Source organism: Bidens hawaiensis, unplaced genomic scaffold (genome assembly GCF_021521415.1).
Source record: "Bidens hawaiensis isolate Kalapana, Puna unplaced genomic scaffold, B.hawaiensis_p1.1 tig00039938_1, whole genome shotgun sequence".
In the NCBI taxonomy this organism is placed as follows: Eukaryota; Viridiplantae; Streptophyta; class Magnoliopsida; order Asterales; family Asteraceae; genus Bidens; species Bidens hawaiensis.
Window position 1 is genome coordinate 92,721 of NW_027497019.1, and position 20,947 is coordinate 113,667.

General features: G+C 35.8%; 3 protein-coding genes across 4 annotated transcripts in view; all 3 read left to right on the plus strand.

The window, feature by feature from the left end:
• The first annotated feature begins 56 nt into the window (after nt 1-56).
• LOC143591579 (sucrose nonfermenting 4-like protein) lies at nt 57-4,190 on the plus strand. Its single transcript, XM_077071753.1, has 13 exons — nt 57-648; nt 763-850; nt 1,110-1,292; nt 1,372-1,506; nt 1,600-1,659; nt 1,761-1,850; nt 1,972-2,106; nt 2,181-2,325; nt 2,407-2,580; nt 2,658-2,721; nt 2,823-2,892; nt 3,206-3,317; nt 3,801-4,190. The coding sequence occupies exons 1-13, from the start codon at nt 548-550 to the stop codon at nt 3,890-3,892; spliced, it is 1,449 nt and encodes a 482-aa protein (XP_076927868.1). The 5' UTR covers nt 57-547; the 3' UTR covers nt 3,893-4,190.
• A 2,047-nt stretch (nt 4,191-6,237) lies between these two features.
• Nucleotides 6,238-13,408, plus strand: LOC143591581 (ISWI chromatin-remodeling complex ATPase CHR11-like). Of its 2 annotated transcripts, none has more exons than XM_077071755.1 (24): nt 6,238-6,673; nt 7,358-7,474; nt 7,572-7,678; nt 7,794-7,906; nt 8,209-8,306; nt 8,402-8,581; nt 8,681-8,902; nt 9,087-9,221; nt 9,713-9,995; nt 10,098-10,171; nt 10,299-10,519; nt 10,613-10,700; nt 10,770-10,863; nt 10,958-11,146; nt 11,224-11,332; nt 11,412-11,501; nt 11,619-11,691; nt 11,838-11,889; nt 11,963-12,021; nt 12,146-12,311; nt 12,394-12,572; nt 12,644-12,859; nt 12,947-13,054; nt 13,148-13,408. In XM_077071755.1, the coding sequence occupies exons 1-24, from the start codon at nt 6,464-6,466 to the stop codon at nt 13,163-13,165; spliced, it is 3,201 nt and encodes a 1,066-aa protein (XP_076927870.1). In that variant the 5' UTR covers nt 6,238-6,463; the 3' UTR covers nt 13,166-13,408. The 2 variants fall into 2 exon arrangements, with proteins under 2 accessions (XP_076927870.1, XP_076927869.1); XM_077071754.1 differs by having other exon boundaries at nt 6,239-6,673; nt 11,835-11,889.
• A 1,294-nt stretch (nt 13,409-14,702) lies between these two features.
• LOC143591586 (uncharacterized) overlaps nt 14,703-20,947 on the plus strand; it is a 43,885-nt gene continuing 37,640 nt past the window's right edge. The window contains exons 1-4 of the mRNA XM_077071760.1: nt 14,703-14,944; nt 15,414-15,548; nt 15,656-15,713; nt 16,239-16,465. Coding sequence (XP_076927875.1) covers nt 14,703-14,944; nt 15,414-15,548; nt 15,656-15,713; nt 16,239-16,465 — 662 coding nt within the window. The remainder of the gene's footprint in view (nt 14,945-15,413; nt 15,549-15,655; nt 15,714-16,238; nt 16,466-20,947) is intronic.

A 20,947-nucleotide genomic window follows, 5' to 3' on the forward strand; every position in this document is an offset into this window, starting at 1 on the left:
ATAATAATAACTTCTATTCAACCATTTAACACAAAGTGAAAAAAGGTGAAGTTTTCACCATCTTTGTTGTTGGCTTCCATTCATTCTTATTCTTGCCCAATGAACGGTTGATTACGCAACTTTAATATAATACAATACATCTTCATCAGATTCTCAATTTATTACTTCACCACAACCTTTATAAACAAAAACAATTCAAGGGTTTTTGCTCAATTTACATTTCTAGGGTTTCATTTCTGTATCAAGATCCAATTCAATACTATCACTATTCGATTCGATTCGATTCGATTTGACTCGTTTGCATTAGGGTTTAATTTAATTTCTTTTGTTTTTTATTGGGTTTAATTTGGTTCTATGCATGAGGTTGGTTTTTTTAGCTTTTGGGGATTAAATTAGGTTTCAAGAAACACAATCTTGAGCTGTTGTAGACTCGTACAGAGTCCTGGTGTAATTTAAAGCTAGGGTTTTTAATAAAGTTGTTTGCTTTGAGTAAATATTGAGTGAAAATTGTGGGTTTAGTTTAGTTTAATTGGAAGTGGTGGATTGGATGTCTAGTTCGGGAATGGATGGCGGCACGAATCTGACACCGGCGAGGTTTGTGTGGCCGTATGGGGGAAGGAGTGTGTACTTAAGTGGCTCGTTTACGGGGTAAGGTTTTGTTGTTTATGTTTGTTTGTACGATTGCACGCCAGGTGTTTGTGATAATGCTTGAATGAGTAGACTCGTATATTGGTTAATTGATGGTATTGGTGTTTTGTGTAGATGGTCTGAGCATTGGCCTATGACTCCGGTTGAGGGATGCCCGACTGTGTTTCAGACGATTTGCAGCTTACCGCCTGGTTACCATCAGGTTAGTTTTTTTTTGCTTAATATTGTTTTGGTGGTCGATAAGATTCTTTGCAAGTGAATAGAAGGCGTTTAGGTTTGGATTGATGCAATTTTCTTAAGACCCGAGTGAAATTATGGAACATCCATCAAAATCTTGTTTCTTTTCAAGACCATATTTTGTAAAGAATGTAGAAAGCGTTTAGGACTTTGATCATATAAAGAACTTTATATTCATAATCTATATCATATATATGATTTCACATATTATTTTCATATTGTAGTATAAATTTATTGTCGATGGCGAGTGGCGACATGATGAGCACCAACCTTTTGTAAACGGTAATTATGGTATTGTGAATACCGTACTCTTAACCGGGGAGCCAGACTACAATCCTGCAGTCATGATTCCACATACGACTTCTGGTTCAAACATGGATGTTGACAACGAGACGTTTCAGCGAGTGGTATGACACTTTATATATTGTTATGTTTTAATTTGTTGAAACGTGTAGTCTTTTAATTACTGTCGGTAATTTATTGTAGGTTAGGGTTTCAGATAGTACACCAAATGAACCGTTGCCAAGGATATCAGAAGCTGACCTGGAAGTATCTCGTCACAGGATTTCTGCATTTCTGTCTACACATATGGCATATGAGCTGCTTCCCGAGTCTGGAAAGGTCTGATATGATCATTGGGTTTTTAATAAAGTAATTAATTCGATTTTTATGGTTCTTTTTACAGCCTTTTTGTCTTAATTGTCTTGTTTACAGGTCATTGCTTTAGATGTTGATTTACCTGTAAAACAAGCATTTCATATCCTTTACGAGCAGGTAATCCAGTATTCTACAATATCTCTTATCTACTGTATAATGAATCTTTTTTAATATTATTTTTTCTATATGTATGATTATTAAAGCTGTATGTTTTTTAGGGAATTTCTACTGCTCCTCTCTGGGACTTCAGCAAGGGTCGGTTTGTTGGTGTTCTAAGTGCATTGGATTTTATTTTAATTATGCGGGAGGTAAGTTCAAGGCGAATGCACTTATCAACATTAAGACTAATGATTCATGGTGAAAAAAAATACATTATTCTATAATATTATTGGTTTAAAAAGGCTGGTCATTTATCTGAATCTTTTGCAGCTTGGTAATAACGATTCCAATCTGACGGAGGAAGAACTTCAGAAGCATACCATATCTGCTTGGAAAGAAACAAAGCTCTATCTGAATAAACAAACTGTCGAACATGGTAAAATATTTCCTAAAAGATTAGTGCAGGTGAGTATTTATTTATTTCTTTTTGAAATTTAATTTCTTCTAATGACTATCTGAAATATATACACATTGTTCAGGCTGGGCCAGATCAGAATTTGAAAGACGTCGCATTAAAGATTCTGCATAATCATGTTGCTACAGTTCCAATAACTCATTCAACCTCAAGTGATGGTTCATATCCACAGTTATTATATCTTGCTTCACTTTCTGAAGTATTAAAACGTAAGATTTTGATTCGTTTCTTTCAACTAATGTAACTTTTATCACTCTAAATTGCTAGCTAAGTACATGTGGTTAATTCAGTTGTTTGCAGATACTTTAGGCATTCTCTAAGTTCATTGCCTATATTGCAATCACCAATTTGTTCACTTCCTTTGGGCACGTGGGTCCCGAAAATTGGAGAATCCAACAGACAACCGTTGGCAATTTTAAGACCGAACTCTTCTCTTAGTGCAGCCCTAAATTTGTTTATACAAGGTTTTTTTATGATCAGTAGATATTGACATAAGTGTAACCATGTTCTCTTTTAAAAATTCATCATTTTTCTTTTGCAGCTGATGTTAGCTCAATTCCAATTGTTGACGACAATGATTCATTGTTGGATGTATACTCTCGAAGGTATCTTTATCTCTCTTCTTGTATTCTTAAATCTTAATGTTTGTTGGGATTATGTTATTGATTTTGCATTGTTCTTATCGTGTTGGTGTACACTTTGACAGTGACATAACTGCTTTGGCAAAAGACAAAATCTATACACACATTAACCTTGATGAAATGACTGTTCATCAGGTAAGTGTCATTTGAACAGCTAACCCTTTAACCTTGAGTCAAATAGTATTAGTGTTTAGTCTGTAAAGTAGTATGATATTAGCAAAAAAGGAAGCGAATTAAACGGTTGTAAGTCAACTAAAATGTATTTTTTTATATATTATAAAAATAATATAACATGTGTAAGCACATTTTACACTTTATTGTGTATTAAGAGTTAGACAAAAAAGTGTTTGGGGTCAACCCAAACCGTACCAACTTTTTATTCATTTTAATCTACGCCGTTTGGTCCATTAACCAACCCGTATGTATCTGATGTCTCTGGTAATTTCAGGCTTTGCAACTGGGACAAGAGCCATACCCTAACGGGGCAAGTCGACAAAGATGCCAAATGTGCCTACGCTCGGATTCTCTGCATAAAGTCATGGAAAAATTAGAAAAACCAGGTACTCTCAACCTGTGTGGCTCGCTCCGTTCCTCTTAAGATCTTTTATCCAACTTAATACAGTCGAGTCAGCTCATCTCGTATTATTATTGGCCCAAGCCCGACTTTTGAATATGAAACTGAAAAAAGACGATCTGTAAGTTCCGTAACCAAGAAACCCCGAAGTGACCAAACCCAAACAAAAACCGTCGGTAATGGTTTTCTAAAAGTATAATTTTCGGTTTGGTTTCGGTTTTGCATGTAATTATAACAAAAAAAAAAAGAAAAATCGTACTGAATTTATGGATTTTCATTTTTTATTTTTAATGTTTAGTGTACTACAAATGTTTAGCCCAAGTGTATAATGATCAATAATTAACAAAAAAAGGTTTAGGCCCAAACCGACCCAGGCATGCCCAACCCTGCTGCTTGTTATGATCTATGAATACTTATAAAGATTAGATTATATTTTGACCATTTTGACCTGATATGTGTTTTGGGTCAGGGGTAAGACGAGTGGTGATTACGGAGGCTGGAAGCAAGCGGGTAGAAGGTATCATTTCTTTGAGTGACATATTCAAGTTCCTGCTTAGCTGATCAGCAATAACAAATCACAATTCTTTGAAGCTTACGGTTGCAATGTCACTGTTTGGCCTTATGTTTTGATAAAGTTTATTGATTTTTGAGAGCAAAGGCATGTAAATGATAAATCCCATTTGTATTTTGTTTGTTCATCATCACCCACCCACCCACCCCACCTTTCTGACCATTACTCAGACTTGCCTTTGTGCTCTGCTAGTTTTGCCACTTTGTGGTATGTAGTTTTACTGGCAACTATGGTGGTATTCTTTTTACAGACAACCAAACAGAACTTATGGAATGGTGGCTTTGTGTTGAGCTTTTTGGTTATGGTTTTGGTTTAATTGATGACATTCAATGGTTTCGTTTAATTGTAACTCAAAACACTTTCACCGACTCTTGTGGAGTTTGTTGGTGAAGATAAAACAGTGGTGGTTGGTTTAACTTTTTGTATGCATAAGATTTAGTGATATGTTAACTTTGACTATGAGACGGTCTGGTAAGCATTGATAAAATAATCGATGGCCTAACATCTGATCATCCAATGACGTTAATGGCGGGTTGGTTGCCTGACTGCCGATTAGCATGGAGGGGTTGGTGTTTGTGAAATCTGATAAAAGCTTTACAAACATTTAAATGATAAGAAGCAAATAATCATTTGAGTTTTGGTGTTAAGATCTTGAAGATTGTTGATTAAATAATAGCAATGAAATACCATTATTACTTTGATTTCTAGGTTTGTGCTTGTGAAATCTGATGAACACTATACAAACACTTAAATGATCTTAAATAAACGATTTATAGATTTTTGAGTTCACGGTCTTAAAAGACTGTTGGATCGGGGTTATATCAATGAAATACCATGACTTGCTCTGTAGTTTCTAGTAAGATATAATAGTCAATTGTTATCAATGTTAAGTTAACTAGGCAATCTATTAGCATACATTGATTTTTTTGGGAGAGTAGGATACCCGAAACTTGAAGCTCTTCAAATAAACACGTATGCAACAAAAATACGAGTGGCTAACTGGGTCATTGACAGAGTGTTACTGACAAGTTGATTTTGTAATAAAGCCAATTAGGTAACTAGGTTGTTGACCACATCAAATCTTTTGATTCATTGTTTCAATTGTTTAGTTAATTTCTCAAAACCAATTATGTACTTTTTTTTCCTTTTATTTTTTAGTGTTAAGTGTTAAAAAGTTAAATTTGACAAGCCAACAAAATGATTTTATAGTTTGGTTAGAGGATGAAACAGTTTCCAATCTTGGAAGGTTATTTGTGATAAAAAGAAACTTAGTTTGTTAACAAACCGTTAATCAGTTTAATTTAGGGATTTAGGATTTATAAGCGGGTTTTGTACGATTATATTAGTTAGCTCTTTGATTCTTTTCCTTTTTCATCTACAATCATTTCAATCTTGAATTCATTGATAATCATTTTATATCCGTTATTTAATTGTCGAATTTGTTAGTATTATTCATAAACAACGGTAATAATGAAACTAGTAAAGTACCAAAGCAACCGTCATTATACAAACTTTGTTCTTTCTAACACAATTTAGGACTAACAAAACCCCTAACCACAAAAGAAAACCACTTACATTTCTAGTTAAGACGAAACAACTAAACACCATATTACAAACACAAACGAAAATAATCGCAAACAGTAAATAAATCACCCGCCACCAAATACCTTTTACTAATCACACCACTCAACAATACTATAAATAAATTATTTTCTACCTTAATAACAATCTATACCACACGTTTAAAGGTGTACAAACAGGTCAGACAAGGCCCAACTCAGACCCTTCAATGGTATTCTTAATACCAGGGATCCTAACCATATGGTCAATAACTGGGTCTGATTGATTCGGGTATCACAAGTATCACTCAATTTATATCAGGACAAAATGGTCGACATGACCCTGACCCGTTTAGTGGTATTATCGGGACCCGATACTTGACCACATCGTAAACAACTATGTCTGATCTGGACCAATCATGAATATTACCCGGTTTTTGCTCACCCCTACACACGACCCCACCCCACCCGAGTGGTATCTCACTAACGCTAAACTACGAGGTGCACAAACCGGTTTGGGTTAAAACCAGTTCGGTTTGGTCAACAAAAGTCAAACCGATTTATGCTTGGTTTTGGTTCGGGTTGAAACCGGTTTATTGACCATGTTACGATCTATTTTGATCAGTTTCGGTTCGGGTTTGACCAGTTTTGGTTGGTTTCAGTTTGGAACCACTTCAGTGAAGGAATTACAAACCGGTTTCGAACCAACAGTTTCAATCGATTCTGACACCAGTTTATACATAATTGATTTCAAACCGGTTCAACTGGAATATAATTTCGAGATAAATTTATCTACTCTAAACCCAACAAAAGCGGGAAGGAAACATTTGTGATGTGTTAACGGCGGGAGTTTTCCCACTCTCGAAATAAACTAAAAATGAGGCTATAAATATCAATACGTACTACTTTCTCTCTCTTCGTTCCTCATTTGCCCTTTTATATCTTTTAGATTTGGAGAACTGAAGCCAAAACCCTAACCGTAAACCGATCAATTCAATCGCGATGGCCAGACGCTCCAAATCCAAGGACTCAACGGACGAGTCTCTCTCTAATTCCAATTCATCAGAGGACGAGCAGCTGGTTAACGATCCGGTGGTCGAAGAAGAAGACGAGGAAGAACTCGAAGCCGTTGCTCGGACTGCCGATTCCGACGAGGACGATAACGGAACTGCTGCGGCCGGTGAAGAGCAGGATGAGGATGAAGAAGATGAGGTTCGTTTTGTTGTTGTTCATTTTGGTTAATTAGTGTTTAGGTGGTTAGGTTAGGGTTTCTAGTGATGTATGACGATTTAATTGTACGATTTAGGTGAAATTTAGTGTGAATTTGTTGTGTGATTTGCTAGGGTTTTGAATTTGTTTTGTTTTGATTATGCGTAGCTTATTTGATGAAAATTTGTTAATGTAATATAATTATTGTTATAACTTGTGTTATGAGGATTTAGTGATTTATGAGATTTCAGAAAGTGTTATGGAGTGTGATGCGCTAGGGTTTTGAATTTGTTTTGTATGTGTAACTGCAGTTCTGGTTTGGTTATGATTTTAGTATGTCTGTATGTGCCAGCTTATTTAATGGAAATTTGTTATCGAGAGATAATTGTTTCATTTCGTGTCGTGTGGATTTACTGGTTTAGAGGTTTTAGTTATTAATTTGATGAAGTTCTTGTTTACAGAGCTGGTTTTGTTTGAATACGTACTGTAATATGTTTGATTTGAGTTAAGTTTTGGTTACTGGTAGTTGAGATATGTAGGTAGAGTTAGCTTAGGTTTATGATGTTTATGACATTGTTATGATTTTTAGTGATTTTTCGTGCATTGTACGAGAGTGGGGGTGATTTAAGGTGAATTGAATTAGTATTGTTATTTTTGTCTGTGTAACCGGTGTATGGTAATGAACAGGCGCAGAATGATATTTCTCGTCGTGAAAAGGCTAGGTTGAAGGAAATGCAGAGGCTGAAAAAACAAAAAGTACAAGACATATTGGATCAACAGAATGCTTCTATTGATGCTGATATGGTGTGTCATCTAGAAAAAAACAATACTTTTGCTGCTTTTTTATGTTTAAATTAACTGAAGTAAATGTGTTTGTGTTGCTTATTTTACAATATGACAGAATAGCAAGGGAAAGGGGAAATTGAAGTTCTTACTTCAGCAGACAGAATTATTTGCTCACTTTGCCAAGAGTGACCAATCTGCTTCTCAGAAGAAGGTGAAGGGAAGGTAATAACTTTACAGACTTGGTGAACTTTGTTACTTGATTTCTTTGAGAATTTTTTTTTATTTAAAGCATTAAACATTTTTAATGGTTTTGTGCCTGCTTTATTTTGGTTATTAGTGGTCGTCATGCATCAAAAATGACTGAAGAAGAAGAGGATGAAGTGTACCTTAAAGAGGAAGAAGATGGGTTGTCTGGAGCAGGGCATACACGTTTGTTGGTTCAGCCATCTTGTAAGATTTTTTCTCTCTTTTTGTTTACTAGTACTGGACTACTGATTTGTCAACACAAGGGTTTCTTTTTTTTTTTTTGCCTTTTTTTGTACTAGCTAAGATTTGAACTTTGGACGTTAAAGTTTTTTAATTGTTGATTCATTATTGTTAACCACTTTGACGACCCTTTTTTACTTTTTGATGACTAATGTATAAAGAAGTTTATAGTGGTGTTTTTCACCTTTTTTTTTAAATAAATGCTTCAATGGCATAAGGTTTAGCTACCTTTTTGAATCTAATCTTGGGTTGTTATTCTTTGACAGGTATTACGGGAAAGATGAGAGATTATCAACTTGCAGGGCTAAATTGGCTTATAAGATTATATGAGAATGGCATAAATGGCATTCTCGCGGATGAAATGGTACTGCCAGTGATTTTATTATTCACCATCACTTTTATCATGCAATTATTGCTGTTTATTTGATTACTTATTTTTATCATTTTATAATTGTTCAGGGTCTTGGTAAAACTTTACAAACCATCTCTTTGATGGGTTATTTGCATGAATTTAGAGGAATTACTGGCCCTCACATGGTTGTTGCTCCTAAATCCACACTTGGAAACTGGATGAATGAAATTAAACGTTTTTGCCCGGTGTTGCGTCCTGTTAAGTTTCTTGGGAACCCAGATGAAAGGGTATGTCACAGGCATTGTGTTTAGCCGACTTTATTCTTAGTTTTACTTAGTATAGTCTTTAAATTTAAGTGTTGATATTTGATTTTTTTGATTTCACAGAAATACATACGGGAAGAGCTACTTGTTGCTGGAAAGTTTGACGTGTGTGTCACTAGTTTTGAAATGGCTATTAAAGAAAAGTCTACTCTACGCCGTTTTAGCTGGCGCTATATTATAATTGATGAAGCTCATCGAATTAAGAATGAGAATTCACTTCTTTCAAAGACCATGAGGATTTACAATACCAATTATCGTCTTTTAATAACTGGCACACCACTTCAGGTACTGGAAATGATACTTTGTTTTATTTCAATGTAGTTAGTTAACCTGATTTTTATGCATGGCTTGTGTTCATCATGAAGGCTGTCAGGCCTTTCAAAGTTTTTGTTTCTTTTTTTTAACAGCTTGTTTTAAATCTTGTGGTTTTAGTTGTAATTTTAATCATATTTGTATATTTTTTATGCAGAACAATCTTCATGAGCTTTGGGCACTGCTGAACTTTTTGCTACCTGAGATATTCAGTTCTGCTGAAACCTTTGATGAGTGGTTTCAAATTTCTGGTGAAAATGATCAAGAGGAGGTTGTTCAACAGCTCCACAAGGTATGTTGAGTGCTTAATTTATAATTTTTTATGCTTTGATATATGTTATACTATTCATCATCATCATCATCATCGTACTCAGTATATCCCACCAATAGCAAAGCTATAGTAGGGTCTGAGGAGGGTAAGATGTAGACAGCCTTACCTCTACCCCATAAGGATAGAGAGGCTGCTTCCAGTGAGACCCCCGGCTCGATAGTAGTTTTGCATCAAGCCTTGGACATAAGGCACATAGCACTCAATCATCGGGACACCGGCTGATCGGTGCATGTACCCTTGTCTTTCGGCTATCAACGCCACTACATGATGCCTGATTAACCGTCCGTCACTTTTAACGTTATTTTCACGAGATTAGTAAAATAACGTCAAAATTAGTGCAATTTCACTTTTTCCCACCCGAGGGTTCACACATATATACACCATATGTGCGCACCGCAAGCAGGGCTATATGTTATACTATTGTATATCTTATTTGTTTTTATCATGTATAGGTCCTACGGCCTTTTCTACTTCGAAGATTGAAGTCTGATGTTGAGAAAGGTTTACCTCCCAAGAAAGAAACCATTCTTAAAGTTGGAATGTCTCAAATGCAAAAACAGTATTACAAGGCTTTATTGCAGAAAGATCTTGAGGTTGTAAATGCTGGTGGGGAGAGAAAACGTCTGTTGAATATTGCTATGCAGCTTAGGAAATGTTGTAATCATCCATATCTTTTTCAAGGAGCTGAACCTGGCCCTCCTTATACTACTGGGGATCATCTTGTGGAAAATGCAGGTGATTGTCTTACCTTTATATTCCTATACGGTTGCATCATTTAATTTGATGCTTGTATGTTCATTGGTGTGCTGTCTATTAATAAATTTCTTTTAATCACAGGTAAAATGGTACTTCTAGACAAGTTGCTTCCAAAATTAAAGGAGCGTGATTCAAGGGTTCTAATATTCTCACAGGTTCGTACTTTAGCTTTTCTGTTTTTCATTTTGTGTGGTTTTATATTCAGCTTGTTGTTGAAGCCATGAAAGAATGCTTATTAAAAAAATTCCCTAGTGAGCATGCTAATGTAGTTTAAACTTATAGATGACAAGGCTTCTGGACATTCTTGAAGATTATTTGATGTATCGTGGATATAAATATTGCCGAATTGATGGAAATACTGGCGGTGAAGATCGTGATGCTTCTATTGAAGCTTTTAATAAACCAGGAAGCGAAAAGTTTGTTTTCTTGCTGTCAACTAGAGCAGGGGGTCTTGGTATCAATCTTGCTACAGCTGATATTGTCATTCTTTATGATAGTGACTGGTAATACATCTTTTGTCTCTTTTGTCAACTGTTTTTTTAGTATTTTTCGGATTTCTTCTAAGAAACTTGTATTTACTGTAAATGTTGTAATAGGAATCCCCAAGTGGATTTGCAAGCTCAGGATCGTGCTCATAGAATTGGGCAAAAGAAAGAAGTTCAAGTGTTTCGTTTTTGCACTGAGGTCTGTTTTAGTTTTTTTTTTCTTTTGCATTTAATTAGAAGCTGCTGTACTTATATTTGATGATTGCAGTACACTATAGAGGAAAAGGTCATTGAAAGAGCTTACAAGAAGCTTGCACTTGATGCCTTGGTTATTCAACAAGGACGTTTAGCCGAGCAAAAGAGTAATTGTTCTTGATATCATATTATCATATATGCATACCACTCGTAACTATTGGATTTCTGTGTGCCTTATTATATTCTTTATTTTTTGTACAGCTGTGAACAAAGATGAGTTGCTACAAATGGTGAGGTTTGGTGCTGAAATGGTTTTCAGTTCTAAGGATAGTACAATCACAGATGAAGATATCGATAGAATTATTGCTAAAGGAGAAGAGGCAACTGCTGAACTTGATGCTAAGATGAAAAAGTTTACAGAAGATGCAATTAAGTTTAAAATGGACGACAGTAAGTTTATTATCTTTGCTAATTTTGTGTGTGTGTTATTTTAACAGATACTAAACTAAACATATTTTCACATGCAGCTGCTGATTTGTATGACTTTGATGATGATAAGGATGAGAACAAGGTTGACTTTAAGAAGATTGTTAGTGATAATTGGGTTGAGCCTCCAAAAAGAGAGCGAAAGCGAAAGTAATTGTTACTTCTGATTTCATGGTATTATAACAATCTTGTAATCAATCACTTGGCTAAGTGTCACTGTTTTTTTCAGTTACTCAGAATCAGAATACTTTAAGCAAACAATGCGTCAAAGTGGTCCCACCAAACCGAAGGAACCAAGGATTCCTCGTATGCCACAACTGTAAGTTTCTTTTTAATAATTTGTTGTTTTGTTTAATAACTTAAAATTGTTCCCTTTTCTTTAACTTCAAATAACCACTTGCAATATTTTTATTGGACTTGCTACATCTTAATGTAGGCATGACTTCCAGTTTTTCAACACACAGAGACTAAGTGAACTCTATGAGAAGGAAGTGCGCTATCTCATGGTGGTAATAACACTATTAACCCTAACTTTTTTCATCTTTCTGTTATTTTGAAGTCACATTTTGTTATTGCTGGTTTTCATGTGTTTCGGTGCTGCTAATTTTGTGCACACTTCTGATGTGTTTTTCTTGGTTTTTTGAATCTTCAGCAGGCACAACAGAAGAATCAAGTTAAGGACTCGCTTGAGGTTGATGAGCCAGAAGGTAAAAATAGTTATCTCCATTGTTTATTATATTATTTTCGTGAGTATTGAGTAATTGATTATTAATTCTTTAGAGGTGGGAGACCCTTTGACTGCCGAAGAGCAAGAAGAAAAAGACAAACTATTGGAAGAAGTATGTTTTTGTTTTTTACTTTATATTTGAATGAGCACTAGTTCTTAATTTGTTTTGAGTTTTTTTAATTCTTTACTAAGTTTTGAAATTGTTAATTTACAAACTTGATTATTCTTTATTTCAGGGTTTCTCAACATGGAGTAGGAGAGACTTCAATACTTTTATAAGGGCCTGTGAGAAGTATGGCCGGAGTGATGTGAATAGTATTGCTTCAGAAATGGAAGGGAAATCAGAGAAGGAAGTTGAAAGATACGCCCGTGTGTTTAAAGAGAGATACAAGGAATTGAATGGTAAGTTCAAATATAACTTCAAAGTGTGTATGTATACATGTATGTTTATGTATTCTCATAATGATATGATTTGCAACTACAGATTATGATCGGATCATCAAAAATATCGAAAGAGGGGAGGCTAGAATTTCACGTAAAGATGAAATAATGAAAGCAATAGGAAAGAAACTAGACCGTTACAAGAATCCTTGGTTGGAGCTTAAAATCCAGTATGGTCAGAACAAAGGCAAGCTTTACAACGAAGAATGTGATCGATTCATGGTACTAATTCTACTCATAATCTTTACTTCTAAAATCAGTTATCTTTTTCTAACATGATTATGAATATACAGATTTGCATGGTTCACAAACTTGGGTATGGAAACTGGGACGAGCTGAAAGCAGCATTCAGGACATCGCCTTTGTTCAGATTTGATTGGTTTGTGAAATCTCGAACCACCCAAGAACTTGCAAGGAGATGTGATACCCTCATTCGTTTGGTTGAGAGGGAAAATCAAGAATACGACGAGAGGGAGAGGCAGGCTCGTAAGGAGAAGAAACTTGCCAAGGTTTGACTTTTGACTTTATTTTTTAACTTGTTTAACCTGTCACATATTCCTTTGTCAAATTGTCATATGTTTACATGAATATTTCAGAACTTGACCCCATCAAAGCGGGCCTTGTCAAGACAAGCTAATGAGAGTCCTCCGCCTTCTTCTATGAAGAAACGCAAGCAGTCATTGATGGATGACTATGTTAACTCGGTAACCAACGCAACTCTTACTATGTTTTAATGTACTCCGCACTCTTAATGTGTAAGCTTGTGTTGATTATTGAATGGTGTTTTCTTTTTGCAGGGAAAGAAGGGCAAGTGACAGCTTACTGATTTGTGATTTTTGAGACTGTTGGATTAGTAGTTGTATTAGTATATACATGGATTGGCATTTGTTATATGATGCCGTAGTAGGCCCATGAATCTCTATTTACTTGGGTTTTGTTTATTCTGGCTTCAAACTATGATCAGATTCCAAGTACTAACTCTGGATTTGGATTTTGTATCAGCTCTAACTATCAAACTTTTGTTATGACTCACATGATCTTGTTTTGGTTATGGTTTATTTGTTTATTTTTTAAAATATTTGTAATTTAAATTTGACTTAGGTTAAAGAAAAATGCAGATGTAAAAAAGAGACATCTAAAACTAGAATGGGATTTTGTTTTTGGATACCTGTACTTTCATATTTGGTATAGGTACGAAGATTTTAAAAATTTGGTATTTGGTAAGTTATTGAATGCCTAAACTGTACTGATAGTTGTACCAATGTAGACAATTTGGTATCTGTTGCTATGAATACCTTGATCGATACATTATAGGCATTCAATAATGTATAAGACCATACTCATACTAGTACCCATACTCATATCAATGCTAGTACCCGTACCAAATTTAGTGAAGATTTGAAAATAAAAAGTAAGTGGTATTGAAGTGAGTATCCATACTGACACCCATACTCATATCACTATCAGTACCTGTACCATAAAATTTGATACGATACTTGGTAACCAGTTATATTGATTTTGGGTATGGGCACGGCATCAATTTCAACCCTATCTAAACTACTAAAAATATGATGTTTCGTATATGTTGGAACAACGTGTTAAATGAACTGGGAATTGTTTGCTCAAGACGTAACATGGTAACAATGAGAAATTCTTGTTACCATGTGTACGGCGTTTATACTATGAAATATTATTAGTATAGTAGTATGACCTTTTTAAAGAATTCTTAAAAAATCTCAGGAGCATGAAACAAGTAAAAAACGAAACTCTAATATATAAACTCAAATGACTTATATATAATTCTTCTTAAAAAAACAAATAATGCCATCAGTAGGAATTGAACTCAAAACCTTTAATTTGAGCCGCGTTGTGACTCCACCACACAGTAATTCCGTTAACAGTTTGAACCCGATTTCAATTTCATCGTAGACGGTTTACTACAAACAGGTTAACCATTTTGATCGCCATATAGTCGGCTAACATCCGTACACCTCCACCAATTCGATAGACGCTAATGGAGTCATCATCATCATCAAGCCACCACAGGCAATCACTTTATTCTCATTCCAATCACAAACACTTTATACTCAACCACTTAAAACCAGCAATCGATAACAAATCATGCGCCATTTGTTTAAACCTAATTAAACAAGCAGCTAGGGGGTGTTTGGGTTTCCTTATTTTTACCTCCTTATGACTTATTCACTTTTATAAATGAAAATAGTGTTTGGGTAATTTAACTTATTAAACAATTTAAAGAAGGAAAAAGGAGTTTTCATAAGTTAGGATTTTGTAACTTATAGAAAACTCCTTAAATAAGGAATAAGGAGGTGTAAATAAGAAATCCCAAACATGCCCGTAATTACCATATGCTTGCACGCCTACTGCACCGATTGTATTTGCAAATGGAGTGATCAGAAGCGGACGTGTCCGCTTTGTAACACTCAGTTCACTTCGCTGTTTGTTCAAATCGATTTTAATTCCATGAGTTTCCGTACACAACATTTGTTACCTGTTAGAGAGTCAGGTGCGAAAGTCAACGATAATGTTAGGGATTTTGACCGTAGGCGTAGAGATTTCGTGGCTCAACGAAGGTCAGCCTTCTTAGTCAAACCTAGGGTTTCCGTTTTTATGAGAAGTTAACTGTAAACGAACCGAACGAGCATGATGTTCGTGTTTGTTCATTTATGTTTAACCGAACACAAACACATAGTGTTCGTTCATTAAGAAAAGAAAATGAGCATGTTCGGTCCGTGCTCGATCGGTTAAAGCTAAATGAACGGACACAAACACAAACATATTTGAACAAACATAAACTGACACAGATTAACATAACTGACCAAACATAAACAAACAAGTCTAATACCATCACAATTTATCTGAAAATACATGAACGTAAATAAACGAATATAAATGAACGAACATACTATGTGTTCATGTTCATTCGTTTATTAAATTAAAGGACTTCCTACAGAATAGTTCATGAATGTTCGGTTCGTTTACAGGCCTACCTAGGACTAGGGTTTCTGTTTTTATATTTGTTTATATTTTGTTCACTCTCAGGGCTATTGGAATATCAAGAGAACTGAATGTTGTTAACAGAAGATCAAGGCCATTACCAAAGCAGAGGTCATTTGGGCAGTCCAGTATGCTACCTCCTGGTGTTGGCAAAGAGAGAATTCTGCAGTGGCGCGCAAGGTATAACATGTACAGCAGTGTTTAGTTTAGTGCAAGTTTGTTTTCTTTCTTGGTAAGTTGATTTGGCATTTGTTTGGTGACATGCTTTTATGAATATGTATTTGCAGCATATATAAGCAGAATATGGTTGCTGTACCTTGCCCTACCCGAAAGTCTCTTGAGCAGGTATGCAGCTTACAAAATTTTAACTTTTAACTGTTTATTAGTATATTATTAATATTTTCATTAGATTTATTATTTCTATTTTTAGGCTAAACTTGAAAATGGAGATAGTTAAAATGGCCATGTTCTATTGTTTTTGTGTTGCTGTGTACATTGAAGTTGAAATGAGTGCATAAAAATAGTATTACCCTCACTGATTGAAAATTATTTTTATGGATAAAGTGGGTTGGTCAAAGGGTTTTAATAATTAAAAAAAAAAAAAAACTTGAATGGGTCACTTTCGTCTCAATATATGGGTTATTTGCAGCATAGATAAAGTATTACCCTTATCGTATAAACCTTTTATATGTAATTTAGCAAGTATTATCTTAATGTTCTATACTCCCTTTTTATTCAGGAAGAAGCTTAACGTAAATTCTTGTTTTTGTTCTATGTCTATGATTCTCTAGATTCTGCTATGATTTTGAAGTTAACAGCTTGCATTTGCTTCGAGAATGTTAAGATATCATTACAGTTGTGTACTTTCAGGGATGCATGGGAAGAAACAGTAACAAGGAAATGTTACTAAAGAGAATAGAGCCTTGGATACACAGGGAACTCCATGCTGTTCTTGGGGATCCAAATCCAGTCATATTCGTCCATTTGGTGACATCACTCTTTATCTCAAGCCTTGAACGAACTCATGAGAACGACCATCTTGAACGTTTGCAACCTTTTCTGCTTGAACGGATGAGTACATTCTGGCATGAGCTCAGGTACATATGTTGTCTCTAGCTTTTATTAAATCAGTACTTTACATTAAAATTGTAACTCATAAACATCCTTGCATATAGAATCTAAGAAAGTTTTCTCCGTATATGTATGTTTGTATTTCTGTAATGAGGAGGGCTAGTATGTAAAAATGACCATTTCATTCCGGCATATGCAAAGTTGGTTATGTAAAGAGGAAGGGAAGCTGCTAAATATTCAAACACCAAATTGTAACTTGGTCCAGTTATGTGCTGTAACCACCATATGTTTTTTGTCTACAGATAAAATATTGATCCTTTTATATATAACACAAACCGAACTACATCTGGATAATGGGTAAGCGAGCAACAAGTTGCGCCGCTATCCCCTTTTGAATCGCAAAGCCTATTCTACTAAATATAAATCCTTGGTTCCTCGGGCTCTGCGAGTCACTGTGGACCACTTTCTGCACCCGCTCCAAGAAGCGAACCGCCTCGGGAGCTAGGGATCCAAAAGTGTCGAAGGCAAATGGAATGAACACGTGCTGATTCTCCAAACACGATGTCTCATGCTTAGCAACCTTCCTAGACTCTGCTCTCAAAACCGCCTGTCCCGGTACGAAGCCACTGTCTCTCAGCCCCACCAACGGGGACACCCCAGTGAGGTCAACATACGCATGCTTACCCCCTGCCCAGCCAAACACAAGAACATCCGCAGGACGCAGGGTAGATCTTCCCTCACGCGGATCAGTCAAAAAGTTAACAGGTGCCTCTTATTTGGCTGAGATCCCGGCACGTCTAAGCACATCCCATAACACATCTCTAACCCAGTCATGACGATACTTGAATCCCGGCAATTCCTTACAGTGGAGGGCATGCTCACCGAATCTATCCAAACAAGCTTTTTTACAAATGGGGCATAATTCATCTGGAGGAAAAAGGGGAATCATAAGCCGGTATTTAAGTATGACTCTGTATTCAACTGCCGACATCCGTTGCCCAAGACCTTCAATGGGCACAACAGTCAAAAAATCCTGGGCATGAGCCCCCTTGAGACAAGCTAAAACTGCCTTTTGTCTTGGGGTCATATCGAATCTCTCCTCCTAATCATGTACGTGTTTACCATAAAGAGCACTCGCCAAGGTTTGTTGAGGTTTCTTGGGGTCATATCAAGGTTTGTTGAGGTTTCTACATATGTTACGCAGAAAGCTTGCTGAACATGGAAACGTATGACACGGTAGTTAAATATGAAAAGGCATCAAACCGAAGACCGTTGTCGATCTTGTACATGTATCCATGTTGGAAATTTGGGATTACCTATATTCTGGATGAAACCGAAAGCAGTCCTGAACTTGGATGAAGATAATAGTGATAATCTATCGTGCAGGCTAGGTGCCAGTTGAGTATGGATGGATTAAGGGTATGGGCTTGAACGAGTGAGGTTGATACCCATAAAATTGTATATCCTTCATACCTGCCAAAGGGTGTTGTGTTTAGAAGTCTATACTCATTCCTATTCACCTTGTTATCAAACCCATACCCACAGTGGTGTCCGATATTAAGATGAAGGTGATCAGCTAGAAAGGCCCTGTTTTGATGATCTGAAGTTATGCGTCGATTGAACTCAAAATCTAGACTGTGGTGGGGAATCCTTACAACGGTAAGATGATAGACAACCAAAGAGTCTTTGGTCCAGTGGCATCCAAGTGTTTCCCATCCCAATGCGGGTTCAAGTCCTGTCGTGGACAAGTGATAGATTTAGGAGTAGATTTGAAGTGTGTTGATTTATAGTTATATACAACTAGTGATCCTGATCACTGGCTCAACCGCTATTCGTCAAAACCAGTCTTTCCAACCCGTGGCGATTCAATCAATGCCAACCAAACCAAATCCTATCTTTTATCAATAAAATCTAAGCAAGGCGCAAGTTGGAACAAATAGGGGAATCAAATCACATCTTTACAATTATGTTATTATATTCAATATCTATTTTTTGCAAACAACATGTTCTAACAAAGGTGAAATGGTAACATAACATGTGCTCTTCTTAACGAAATTATATCAAAGAAAATTAAATGTATTTTAATTAATGATCTATTTGAAATTTTATAAAAAATGATATATTCAAATTAAGTTACAAAAGAAATAAAAACTATAATGTAAATTTAAAGAAAATGTGTTGAAGATAAATTTATGGGTAAAATAAGTGTTTGAAACTTTGAATTGATCTTGAAAACATATTCCTAGTCCTTGCCCAATTAGGTTTTGATCTTATGTTTATATGTATTATTAAATCATATAAACAAATCATGTGACAACTACGAACCTAAACCTAGGATATTACAAAGATCAAAGTTAATCCGGTGATCCTTAGAATGGAGAATGTCAAGACCGAGACGGACTCATTCCCGACCCACAAGAACTATCAACAGCTCGTTGAAGTCTTCTGGATCACGGGTGTTTATAGCATAACCATGGCCCTTTGGTTAATCTTTGGTCGAGAACACCCGTTTTTATGGATGTTCAACTTTTGGTTGTTAGCCTTGCTACGGTTCATCATCATGTCACATTGCTTACTAAGGGGCACCGAACTCAACCTTTTCGCTTTCATTCTAGTGTACATTACTTATATAGCGTATGATAGCTTTGCGCACATGTTGTTCGTTGCGGGGTTGATTTGCATGATCATTGGTGTTGTAGGTGTTTTTGTAGTGGTCATAGTTGTTTCCTGGATGAAAAACAAGTATCAAGGGAATGATAACGCAACGTTTATGGTGATCCTAAACGTCTTGTGTGCGTTCTTTCTCAATGGTTATGCAATGTTGTGCTACTCGTGGGTCAAATGGGGGAGCCGTGTTTGGAAGATATCGGGCATTGTATTTTTGGGAGTTTTGGGATTGTTGACTGTGATATGCTTCATTATACGCATGGTTAGCCGGTGGCTAGAATATTGTGCGAGTCAGACGCGTGTTCAGCCTATTCAAGACTCGAATGAAGTATAACTTGATTTCACATGATAAAATGTAAAGATTTTTTATATGTTTTTCTAATAGTTTATTGTTAACTTCTATCAAGTATTTACATGTCAAACTCAATCCTGATTAAAGTTCACATGTGAAAGTTAAATAGTTAGGGTTATCTAGTTTATTTCTTTAATAATTTAATAGAGTTTGAGTTGGAATAGGTATTGGTTATTTTTGTGAATATAATTGTAAAAATACAGGTAATCTTTTTTACACCTAAATTGTCTTGGTTTGGTCCGGTCTGGTCAGGTCTGGTCCGGTCTTGATCGTGATCAAGCCTAGATATCATTACATGAACTTGGAAAAGTTCGCAAATGAGATACTTAAAAATGTGTAAAGTGACTACCAAAGATCATGGCCATACTTTTTTTATGTTTAACTAGTGTTTTGTAAAACTCAGACTATTGTAACACCAAAGCGTTGTCGGTCTTAAGCGTTGAGGCGGTAAGTCGACGTGAATTTGGTCGGTTTTAGTTGCGCTTTTGTACAAGAATTATAACAAAAAAAATTATAAAAATTAAGGTGCACCAATAGGGTGGTCTCGGTCCGCAAAACTCAAGCATTGGTAAAACCCGACTGATGTTGTTCTCGGGCGTTGAGACGGTGAGCTTATACAAATTTGGTCGATTTCCGTCACGTTCATTATGGTAGCAGAACTAAAGCAAAAACAAAAAAGAAAATCGATTATCGGTCGTTTTTCGTTACAGTACCGGAACTAAAACAAAGTGTGGTGAGTCTACGCAAATTCGGCCGGTATCCATCACGTTCGTTACGATACATGAATTAAAACAAAACAAAGATAAATAAAACAAAAACAAAATTGGCATTCAATTGGCCTTCGTTAAACCTTGACGTTGATAAACCTGAGCGTTGTCGGCCCTGGGTATTGTGGCACTAAGTCGACACGAATTCAGTCGGATTCGGTTACGTTCGATACGCTACCGTAATCAAAACCAAAAAAATTAGTAAAACACGGTCGTTGGAAAAACTCGAGCGTTGACGGTCCTAGGAGTTATGGGGGCTTATCGACACGAATAAATGTTTAAAGTCAAATTTTAAAACAAAACAAAAAAAATAGCTAATTGGGTGCCGCCAAGTGGACCAATGAGATCCCTTGCGGCACCAAACTCCTAATTTATTATATAAAATATAATTCTTCTTTGCAGCTTTTTTATATTTGTATTAATTACTCACTTTAGTTTTCCCTAAAAACATGGGGATGGGTTATGAGATGGATTGGTGTTTTTAGATAATTTCTTTAAATTGGGGACGAGGACGAAGAACGGGTTGAGAATGCTCTAACTATGGTGAGAATAACAATTGGTCAAAACATATTGGCATGCACCTTATGCATCACGCACCCATGTCTCATAATATGTTGTTCTCGATACTGTAACTTGGTATACGAACTTGACATTTAACTAGGATTGAACATTCAAACCTTTAAATACTTATAAGCGAACCTTAAATCCCAGTTTGACCTTCT